Genomic DNA, 12,085 nt, shown 5'->3' with positions numbered 1-12,085 from the left:
CCCTTGTTCGATTTTGTGCATTTTTTTAGTTTTGACCAGTGGTTTAAGCAGGTTTAGCATGTGACACAATACCGAGACTTCGTGGATACAAAAGTACAGATCATTGACATGTTTCTTGCAATGATCCCGATGAGAATGTATGTGGACAGATAGTATGACTTGGTCACGATGTATGAAATCATAGACACATCTTATGTCACTCACCGGTGTGTAGTACTCCATGATTGGATAATGCAGCTTGTTCCCTTTGCTGGCTCTTCCAGTCAGGAAACACGTCTGGCAGATGTCCACATTAAACTGCTTCAGACTCCGATATCTGAGGAAATCAAGAATTATCGGGCATGAAATTGTGGAAGTTATGATTATTCACCTTTCTTGTGTCATGCCCACTGATCCAATGTTAATGCAGGATTATTGGCACACTCAAGAAGCCTTCAGGTGCAACTGTGCATCTGACAAAGGTTAGGAGGTCGCCATTACTTTAGTCTGTTCACAGAAAAGGGCTCACCATAAGCAGAGAAAGGGACCCTAAAGCAGTTCCACAGAAACATTTTTTTAAAGGAATTATACTTGGTACATACTTTGTGCGTAAGCAGCTAACATGCCTTGCTTATTACAAGTATTGAGATTAAGTTATACCTCTGTAATGACACAATAAATGTACACATATCTGATTGCCTTCTACCCGATTTAACTCAATGGGCCTCATTACGACCCTGGCGGTACGGGGTAAACAGCACCGTAAAAGGTGCCGGCGCCGTTTACCCTGTACCGCCTCATTACGAGGTCCCCTCGCGGGACCCAGGAGGCAACGCCTGGTCAAACCAGGCGTGCTTACCGGGTCCCGCGAGGGGAAGAGGGAGCAAACAACGGGCCAACTCGTAATGGCCCGTTGTTTGCTCCCTCTCCCATTCCCAATTCCTCCCTCCAAGGACCGGGTCCGGGTCCTTGGAGGGAGGAATTACCGGGCCTTCCGAACTCAGAATGGCCCGGTAATTCCTCATTCTGAGGACCCGGACGCGATTTCGGCGGCAGCCATGCCGCCAATAGCTGCATGGCTACCGCCGAGGTCGTAATGAGGCTCAATAAGTAAAAATAAGTTTATTTCAGATAAGTGCTATCCACAAAAACGTACAATTTTAAAACACAATTTATAATTCCAGCACAATATCAAGTGAGATTATAATCTTTGAAAAGGTTATATAGAAACATACATGACAAAGAGCTACATAGGAAACTATTTTACATCAAATTTGTTCCTTAAATGCATTACAAATGTTGATAAAGCCCAAGACACCACTTTTTTTACTAGCCCAAAGTGGATAAATGAATGCCGCCCGACATTAGCAAATATTTCTAATTTAACTCAATAGTATATATGTAGTCAAGATCAGAGTGGTTGGTCTGAATATGTTATCTTCTCGGGATATAGTTCCATTTTCAATAACTTGCTTTTATAGATATGTTTCTTGGTTTTCCTTTTCATTTTTATCTCTAATAAGATCTGACTCATTTTTAAATTGTCCCAGCTTTGTTTCACTAATGACGTTTTCAAGTATCAGGGATTACCCTGGATTTTATTGATGTATTTGATATTGCCTTACTGAAAGTGCCAATTGCAAAAATGCATTACCACTGTTCCAATGGTGAAGTTTCCACTGTTGGCTGGGCATGCCTCTTCTTCAATAATGGGTACAAATCATTTCTGATGAGACATCCACAATCGCCATACATGACGCCTGTGACCTTACTCATTCGGGGCTTGAAATGCAGTGAGGGATCCGACACAGAACATGAGCATGTACTTCAAGGGAATGTGCTGCTAATGATCAAGTAAACTTACTCACAGACCTGGAAGCCATTATGTGGGACCTTCCAGTCGCTAGCTGCGGGTGCCTGATCTCAAGATGGCTGACAGGGTATTTGTGGATTCGGACTGCAGGTGCTTGGTCATGTACCAAATTTCATTTTTAGAGAAACCACAACCCCTGAACAGGGTTTGCGAAATGGGACATGCACATGGGTAGAATCATTAGACATGCACCAATCACTCAAATCCAAGAAAATGGTGAAATTGAACCACCTCTCTGAGGGCCCGATTCTCAAGTTGGTGTTAAGTATTGAAAAGGGCGTTAAAAGGCTTAACAACCTTTTTGGTACATAAGGCCTATTCTGAAGTTGGCGTATTCCTCCAAAGTCGGAAGGAATGCGCCAATTTCAGAATATATGTGGTGGTTCTTAGGATGAGTTGGAAACCAACCTAGCAAGTGCCACATTCGTAAACTGGCTTTTTGGAAGCCTATTCTTGTGGCACTCCTCCAGTTTAATATGTGTGCTAAACTAGCGCACATTTACGGTACCCTTTTGGTGCCGTTAAACTGGAGAAGTGCTACAAGAAGTCTTGTTTGGTGTAAATGGAAGTGTCCATACACCCATGTTGTATATGGACACTTTCATGTACACCAATGCAAGCAGCTTCAACGTTGCATTCTACAACGTTGAAGCTGCTGGCTTTGGTGTAAATGAAAGTGTTCATATACACCGCACGGGTGTTCATTTACACCAAAGCCAGCAGCTTCAACGTTGCAGAATGCAACGTTGAAGCTGCTCGCTTTAAATTAAAGTGTTCATATACACCACACGGGCGTATATGAACACTTTCCTATACACCACAGTAAGCAGCTTCAACATCCTGCAATGCTGAAGCTGCTCACTTCCTATACACTTTGGTGTATAGGAACTGTGTTCTCAGCAGCATTTTTGTAGAATAATGATTCTCTCGTTATTTAATGAAAATGCTGCCGAGATTCTGCAATCCGCCTGTTTCCATTAGAAACAGGCGGATTACAGCGAAAGCACTGTCGTGCTTTGCGAAGACACCCAGGCCCACATGAGAATAGCAGTGGTGCCTGGCCGTCAAGAAATGGCGCAGTGAGTCATGCTATTTAGCACGCTCACTGCGCCAAGATGAGAATCGGGCCCTGAGTCCTCATTGGTGCAATTAGGGCACAAGCCAACCATATACAAGGAGGCAGAAAGCAACAGAGTATGAGCCAGTTAGGACAGTAGTCCATAGAGTTGGTGTTATAGCAATGAGAGATGCAGGTGAAGCCAAATGAGAGAAAAGGAGGTGGTGCATCCAAATAGTCTACTGTGATCAAGCAGATACAATGGAGGTGATTAAGACACATAGGCCACACTATGAGGAAACACAAGCTTGCAGGAGAGAATAGAGCAAAGCTTCTGCTGAGGACCTTGACCCATAAGCTGGTAGCAGCCAAAGCCTGCTGAAGAGGGAAAATAGGAGAGTTGTCTGCTGACGCTCTATCCTAGAGCCTGGTGGTGGGAAGCTATTAGAGCTAAAGAAAAGCGTTGACCACGAGAACCTGACCAGGGCCTGGAGCAGGCTAAAGCCAGGAAAGGTAGCCATTAGTTAGGAAGGGGTTGGGCGGGACAAGCTCTAATTATTGCAGCCTGAAAGGAAACAGGTGTGAGCCACGAAGATATTGCTCATGCAAGCAAAGGCCAAGGGGGGGAGGGGCACTATACAGGCTTGCCTCTGTAAAGGTCTCAGGGGACTTCTAATACAAGTGGAGTCAACTGCAAGATCTTGCTCCAGTTGGAGCAACCCAGGGGCTTCACATTTTTGCATTTGTTCGCTAAGACCAATACAAGTTGTGCTAGGGCACTTAAAAACACCCTAAAAACAACCTTTTCTCATAGGAAAATGGCTGGGTTTGCTGAAAATGTGTAATATGGGGCCACTTTGAACATTATTTCCAGGGCCTCTTTTGGTTCCCAGTCCAGCCCTGCCTGAAACTGTGGATATTCTCCTGTGTATGAACACCCGGAAATAGAGAAGAGATTGCACTAAGGAGATAGGTCCTTGTAGTTTAGGAACCCTTTCACAGACTGAGTTGCTCCTCCATTCTGACAGTGTATCCAGGAATCTCCAATGTCTGTGTCAGTCCCAATCTCCAATAGGTATTCCTACAACCCCTCCCTGAAGAAACAAAATTGTTGGAGTACAGTTTTGTGCTCTGTGGTTTCTGCCTTGTGACACCTGCAAAGCTTTAATAAAGAAAAAAGGGAGATTATTGGCACCGCAAGCAGTGCTGCTCGGTCCTTTAGCAATGGTAGCACTGTGTGTCCCAAATCCATGCATTGCTTATTCCCCTTTGCAGTTTCATGGTGCATCTCCATACCTGAAGCCTTTGATGGGACACTGTCTGCAAACTGAGCACTTTGTCTGGTGCTTCACCTGCTCAGCAATGGCCACCCTGTGAAGGACAGGCATCCACACCATGGACTGAGGCTCCAGGCTCACCCACTCCAGGAACTGGGAGACCTCTATCGAACCTTTCCCATTACTCTAAAGAAACGGAAGAAGAAAAGGAATATAACCTAGAACTGAAGGACACACCGATGATATGACAGGATCAACCACACCATAACAAGCGTTGCTTATCAATTAAATGCCATTTTAAAACACTCAAAACGCATTAGGAATTGTGATGCATAAACAGACAGAACAATGACTTAAATGAGTGGTTGCTGGCAGGACCCAAAGACTGCTGGTGCCAGAGACACAAGCGTGTATTCTCAGCAGGAAACATACATACTGAAGCACACACTGGCCTGCGAGCATCTTCAAGGTCACCCAGTTATCCCCCCTATGGAATGGGATATCCATGAGCAGTTGGGGCAACAGTGCATATGTGCAGATTTTAGCACATAGGTGCTTGCCTAGTTGTGCTGATCTACAACTCTCCCTCTGCTTCCTCTCTCCTTTTCACCCTAGGCACTGGGGGATGCTCTCAGTGTGGTATGAAGGTCTATAGAGCAACCACAATAACATAAGCTAATGGTGTCTACTCTCTGATCCTCTCTCTCTCTCTTCCCCTATTTCTGCTCACTTTCTCTGTCTCTATCTCTCTCCCCCTCCCTCCTTCTCACTCGCCCTCTATATTTCTCTCTCTCTCTCTTTCTCTCTCTCTCTCTCTCTCTCTCTAGCTCCACTCTCAGCACTGTAATATGCTCCACTTCAGCTTCTCTAAAACACAGCAAAAAATAAATGTCCATGTTTATGTCATGTGAGAGAATGTCATGAAATTGCTTAATGTGGTCAAATGAAGTGGTCAGGACACTACAGGTACACAAAAGGAAATGTCTGACTTTTTCTTAACTCTTTAGGTTACGGTTTTTCAGTGATAGACAAGAAGAAAAACCAGTGCAGCAGTTCAAGCAAGTCAAGCTCTCACATATTCAGAACATTCACACTGGTTCAACTATTACAGCATTCCATGTGACATCACTCAACCATGTCAGACATCAGCAGCTCTCAAACACGAGACAGTCCTTAACACCCTCACCTCTTTACATACAGATAAGAAGTGCACCACTGACGCATGACATCATGTTGTGTCCACTTGTGGAAACACTCGATATCAGGAAGAATGAGCCTGAGACGTCGCATGAAGTTATGCAACTATTTCATTCTTTCCCCTTGTTTCTACTGCCCGACCCTCCCCTTTGTACGTCATTTCCTTTTTATATTTATCAAACATAAAAAGATGACATTACATCTCCCCCTTTCGTGAATGCATGCATGTTCACTTTAACTTATTTCTTCAATCCATTGTGTGGGTTTTGTGGCTGCTCTCCTCAGCACAGATGTCACCATCCATGTAGTCTGAACTACAGGTGTCTGACTCGGGTGATGAGGAGTCTTCATCGGTGATAGGGTCCTTTGACGTTATTTTCCTGAAAAACAGTGAATTTCTGGTTACACTGTGCCCTTAATGTTTAGAAGAAATCATGGATCCATTTACATCCGTTACAGTCAAAGGAATGGGATTGAATGCAGGTATTTCCTTGTTGGTTTGAGTTTGGTGGACTAGGACCCAGTCACCTGCTTGTAGTTCTGATTTCGTTACTCCTCTTCCTTTGTTCACACATTCTCTCATGTTGAGCTGGTTATTTGCATCCATTTGTTGAATATGCCTTTGGCACCCTGTCATTCAGTCTGCCATCAGACTGATGGGGTATCCTTGTTCGAATGTCCTGATTAAACATTATTTCCGATGGGCGAACCCCTGTGGTACTGTGAGGGGTGTTCCTGTAGTCACTTAGAAGTTGACACATCGCCTGCATGAATGATCCTTTTGTGAGGTGGCACTCTTGTAAAGTCCTTTCGATATTTGCCATGAATCTTTCCACGGTCCCATTAACCTGTGGCCATCGTGTTGTAATCTTTCTATGATGCAATCCTACATATTCAGGATATTATGCAAAATCATGTCCACTGAATGGAGGGCCATTGCCAGATTTGACAATTCTTAGAATTCCATATCTAGCGAACATCTTGTCCATAGCTGGTATTACGTCCTGTGGATGATATCAGTTGTACATCTTTATATCGTGACATTTCAGCCATGACCACAAGCACACATTTACCATTTGGAAGAGGACCAAACAGGTCAACAGCCACTTCCTCCAAAACCTTTGTGGGTAAAGTGGTCATCCTTAGTGGCTCAGGGAACTTTCCTTCAATGCGACAGTCCATTTTACAGAACCCCACCTTTCACCTCCTCAGTAATCGTTTTGTGATACCACACCTCGATGACCCTCATGAGCTAGCTCAATGCTTTTGTCATGTCGAGGCGATGGGAACACAAAATCTATATTCCTTTTAGGAGTATGGCCTGAGAAGTGACTGACAATTCATCTTTTATTCGGGCAAAAGTGTGTAGCATTTCGGACTCTTTTGATGATAAGTCAATTACCATAGCAGGTGTGATTCAACATTTTTCAGAGAGAACTTGTCACTTGACATGTGTGAGCAGTTTGTCCTGTGATGTTTCTGCAACCATTGCGTCCATGGAAATAGCTAAGTGTAGTGAATGATGAACTATATAATATCTGTATTGTCAGCCTTCGATGTGCGGGCACTTTTCGTCTCTGGAAGTGGATGTCGTGACAAGTATTCAAGCAAGACTGCTGTCTTTACCTGGGTTGTTTATGATGTCAAACTGGTCCTGCAGGTGCAGGCCATTTTGGCTTACTGCACAAAAACCCAGACTCATTTAAAATGGAAAAGGTCGCTTTAATGTGACAGGCCAAAGCTTACAAGTAACCGCTTACCTGGCTCCATGGCCTTACAGACTAACAAAATATTTTAAACAACCAATTAATAATTAGACATTTTCATTTTCCCCAACAATTAAATAATTAAATAATTCCACTTCCTCCCTAACTATCCCTTGCACCCTACCGTCTCCTTACCACTTCTCCAGGTGTCCCGCTTTCTCCCCGGGGCCATGCCCCTCCAGGTTCAATACCTGTTCCCCCGGGGTGGCCCGCTTGGGCAAACAGCACCACCCCATCCTTTCCCGCGCCATTCCCCCATTGTGCTTCCCTCCCCCACATCTAAAGGGGCCATGCCCCCGGCAACTAAAACAACTTCCAAACCCATAAAACTCCCCTCTACACCAATCTCCCGCTTCCTTTGACCTGCAGCCAGTCTGACCTGCCACATCAGCAACAATAAATTTTACATCACAACTTCATTAGTGCCCTAACCTGTCACACAAAACTACCAAAACAATAAAGACCTTGAACAGAAACTAGAAACCCCGTAAAACCTTGACATGGAGGGTATCACCCGGAAGAACCCAACTACATGCACCCCCCATAGAGAATAAAACCAACTACCTGACATAACCCAAAAAAGGGGGTGGGAGGGCGGGTCAATCTCACGTCCAACCGTCGCCTGCTTCCCGAACCTTCCCTGCCACCTTAAATACCCCCGGAGGCACTCTCCCCACCGGCCAACTCGCTGGCCGTGTGCAGCGCCAAAATACATCACGGGGGGAAACGCTTCGCGTTCCCCCCGGGTCCCTCCCTTTTGGCTTACTGCACAAAAACCCAGACTCATTTAAAGTGGAAAAGGTTGCTTTAATGTGACAGGCCAAAGCTTACAATTAACCGCTTACCTGGCTCCATGGCCTTACAGACTAACAATATATTTTAAACAACCAATTAATAATAAGACATTTTCATTTTCCCCAACAATTAAATAATTAAATAATTCCACTTCCTCCGTAACTATCCCTTGGACCCTACCTTCTCCTTACAACTTCTCCAGGCGTCCCGCTTTCTCCCCGGGGCCATGCGCCTCCAGGTTCAATACCTGTTCCCCCTGGGTGGCCCGCTTTTGCAAACAGCACCACCCCATCCTTTCCCGTGCCATTCCCCCATTGTGCTTCCCTCCCCCCACATCTAAAGGGGCCATGCCCCCGGCACCAGAAAAACCCTCCACCGAGGTGTTCTTTCTGCCCCCCCACCAGCACTCTTTACTTCCAATTCCTTAACATATCTCCCAGCAACGAGCTCAAGTCCGCCAGATAATGACTATTCCCATAAACCGACAAGTGTACACCATCCTCTCTAAATATCATGAACCCTTCATAAACTATTTCCTTGTGGTCCAAAACCTGTACCGCCTCCGAGGCACAAAATGTTCCCAACTCTCTGTTTATCCCCTTCCCTGCCCGCTATATCGCTCCTTCACTTCTCGCTCCCCTCCAAACTCTCTGCGGCAACAACTTAGTCCACCCTACAGATGCTTGCGGCCACATTTCTCGGACCCATAACAAATCCCTTTTCATTTTCCTCAGAAGAGCCACACCCGTATCCCTTACCAGGTCATTCTCCCCAGCATGAATAATCAACCCATCTGGAGACCCATAGCGTTCCCTCAACCCAGCCAACATAGGAAGTAACTGTTCCCATCAAAGCCCCCTAAACCGGACCATCTTACCAAAACATTTTTATAGCTGCAACCCAATTGCCTGCCAAAAACCCTTTTCTCCGCTTCTTTCCCCGCCCACTTAACAATAGAATGCCCGACAATCCAGACTTGTATGATCTGACCCGGCTTCCGAGCATCATCTGAAAAAGAAATTCCAAAATCACTTACAAATCAACAACAACCTACTAAAAGCAACTTTCCTGCTGACTTCTGAAAACTTTTATCAAACAACCCCTTTTCCCAAATCCCTGACATACCGTTTGTATCTCCCTGACTTCCAACTCCCCAAACTTTTCACCTTCTCCTCTGAATATCCCAACCTACTTCCTTCGCCCATCCTAAATGAATGCGTTCCAAACTCCTCCGCCTTTTCCCCTAGTGCTACTTGAACCTTTTGAAGTACCCCCAAAACTTGTGGTGCCGATACTGGCTCCCCATTCTCATGCTGAAAAACCAAACCTTTCCTCCCCCCACAACGCTCCTTCCACAACAAACCTGTCTGAACCGGGCATAACTCCTTACTCCCACGACCCAGCAAACCCCAAGAGCCCTTTCCTTTTTGATCCGTCTTAGACCTCCTGATCTTGATGTCTAAACCTACCTCGGTAAACTGGACATCCTCCAATTGCAGCCCACCTACCCCCCTTTTCCCTCCCACCAGCTCAGAAACCCTAAAGGCCCCAAAGAATAGCCAAGTAAAACAGGTTGCAAACAATTCCCCTTCCCATGCCGACCAACAAATCCTCCCCACCGCCTGACACAATCTAGTTAGCAATTCCGCCAATACCAGTCTCCTCTTATCTTTTCCCCTCTTATTTTCCCTTGCCCATCCTTCCAACATCCTATTTGCCATTTCTCCGCCGCTCGGCTGAAAACGCCAAAACCACTTCCCATAAAAGGCAATCCCTGCCAGTTTCCCTGTTATAGTTGCCCTGGACCAGCCCCTATCCATGCACCTCAAGAGGAAATTAGTGACATCGTCCCTTCTCCGTTCTACCGTGTCCCTCCAGCCTTTCCAACTACAAGCTCCCCCTCCTATAAAATCCTCTCAAGCTCTCCTATACGCCTCTCTAGAAGCCGGAGCAGGAGAACCCTCCACCAATGCAAGCGCTCTCAGCTTCCTATTTTCCACAGCTTCTCCAGATTCCGCTGCCCCATCTAATCCGCATCTGGAGCCAATCCACGGAATCTCTGACATTGAAAACGAGATAATTCATCAGCGATGCCATTATCCTTCCCTGGCACATGTGTTGCTTTGAACACCACATTCCATTCCATGCAATGCAGAACAAACTCTCTCATCAGCCTCACCACCCTCTGATCCCTTGATGACTGCCTGTTCACTACATGAACCACGCATTCGTTGTCAATGTTAAAATTCACTTTCTTATTTTGCAAATCCTTCCCCCACAACTCCAACGTAACCAGCAAAGGGAAAAATTCAAGGAACGCTATACTCCTTCCTTCCTTCAACCAAAGCGATGGCCACTTCTCCGCACACCACTTTCCTCCCCAGAAAACTCGGAAACCTGCCGCTCCTGCTGCATCTGAGAATATCTGCACCTCCCATGACACCGGACCTCCCTGCAACCACATGGACACTCCGTTAAAGCTCTCCAAGAAACGCAGCCAAATTCTACAATCTTCCCGCACTGCACCTGATACTCTTATCCGATGATGTGGCCCTTAGCTACCGCCATAGACCGCACCATGTTTCTGCAAAAAGTCCGTCCTCGGGTCACCACCTTGCATGCAAAGTTCAAATGCCCCACCAATCTCTGCATTTCCACTAGCATCATTCTCTTGGCCCCCATCGCTTTCTCCAGCAGTGCTACCAATTTGCTCACCTAGTCGTGTGGCAAGCGTGAGGTCATGGCCACTGAATCCAGTTCAATTCCTAGAAATGCCAACACCACTGCCGGTCCTTCTGTTTTGTCTTCCGCTAGAGGCACCCCCGACTCTCCCATCAAGTCCTGAAACAACTTTAGCATCTCCTTGCACTCTCCCTCTTTGTCTGCCCCGCTAATGAACAGAAAATCATCCAGGTAATGCAGAACACTTTCCCCATCCGAGCTGTATGAAAAAACCCACTGTAAGAAAGAACTGAAATGCTCAAACAAAGCGCAGGACATTGTGCACCACATTGGTAAAGCTTTGTCTATGTATATGCGGTCCTCAAATTGCAAACCTAACAGCCAAAAGTCCTCCGGGTGCACCGGCAACAACCTGAAAGCCGCCTTAATGTCACACTTGGCCATGAAGGCCCCGCACCCTTCTTTCCTCACCAACACCACCGCCTGGTCCACACTTGCATATACAACCCCACATTCTTCCGGGGCAATGAAATCATTAACCGACATTCCCTCGGGCCATGACAAGTGATGTATCAGTCTGAACTCCCCTGGGGCTTTCTTGGGCACCACACCGAGTGGGGATATCACTAAATCACCCTGCAGATCATCAGATGGCCTTACTATCCTCCCTGCAGCTATTTCTTTACCCAATTTTTGTCTTACCACCTCAACATTTTCTTTGGCTGACTTCAAGTTTTCCACCCACCGATGAACCCTTGGGCCCTGATAGCCTAACCTGAAACCCTGACCAAACCCTTCACTCAAAATCTTAGCCCCTTCCCTGTCTGGATAAAATTGCAACCACTTCTCCAGCACATCCAATTTAATTGTATTAGTAAAAGCTTTTCCCCACAACCCCTCTGCCGGATCCTCTCCCCCTCCCCCGTCCCCCTGTTGGAAACATTAAGTGAGAGGGTGTTTCCCTGCACACTTGCTACACTAATGCCTGAACCTACATAAGTTCCTTGTGCAGCCGTCCTTATTAAATGCCCAACACTCTGCTGAGGACTGCCCTCTGCCTCCTCTCCCTGCCCCCTCATGGGCGGGGCGACCAAGAAAGGGCCGAAAAGGCACAGGCAGCCCACTTGCTGTGTGCAGTGTCGGTGCAGGCCTCATTGGAGCCATCCATTGCAGCCATAGATCCATGTCTATTTCCCCCAGACAGCCTAAAAGTCCTCTGCCATTCTTGCTCTGAATTCCTCATCGTAACGCACCCACACAAAGCCCCCAAAGCTCGTAAATGCCTTCCTGATTACATCCATATATTTTAGCAGAGCCACGCATCGCTCTGGAAATTTCTCACAATAAACACTGGCGTAAATAATAAATGCTAACGTCCAATTCTCAATTGTCAATGGGACCCTTGGGCGTGAAGCCAGTTCCCTCTCTTCTTCCTTGGACCCATCCTTTGCTCTCGCTT

At 46.2% G+C, this 12,085-nt stretch overlaps 1 protein-coding gene across 4 annotated transcripts in view; it reads right to left on the bottom strand.

The window, feature by feature from the left end:
* Window positions 1–12,085, bottom strand: part of DRP2 (dystrophin related protein 2) — a 1,496,582-nt gene that overhangs the window by 153,047 nt on the left and 1,331,450 nt on the right. For all 4 annotated transcript variants that reach the window (XM_069613022.1, XM_069613021.1, XM_069613023.1 and 1 more), the window contains 2 exons: window positions 4,206–4,372; window positions 205–316 (listed from right to left, as the gene is read on the bottom strand). In XM_069613022.1, coding sequence (XP_069469123.1) covers window positions 205–316; window positions 4,206–4,372 — 279 coding nt within the window. The remainder of the gene's footprint in view (window positions 1–204; window positions 317–4,205; window positions 4,373–12,085) is intronic.

Source organism: Ambystoma mexicanum, chromosome 5p, assembly GCF_040938575.1.
Source record: "Ambystoma mexicanum isolate Mex_15411 chromosome 5p, UKY_AmexF1_1, whole genome shotgun sequence".
Taxonomy (NCBI): domain Eukaryota; kingdom Metazoa; phylum Chordata; class Amphibia; order Caudata; family Ambystomatidae; genus Ambystoma; species Ambystoma mexicanum.
Note: the sequence above shows the minus strand (reverse complement) of the source record. Positions and strands in the feature narration are given on the sequence as shown.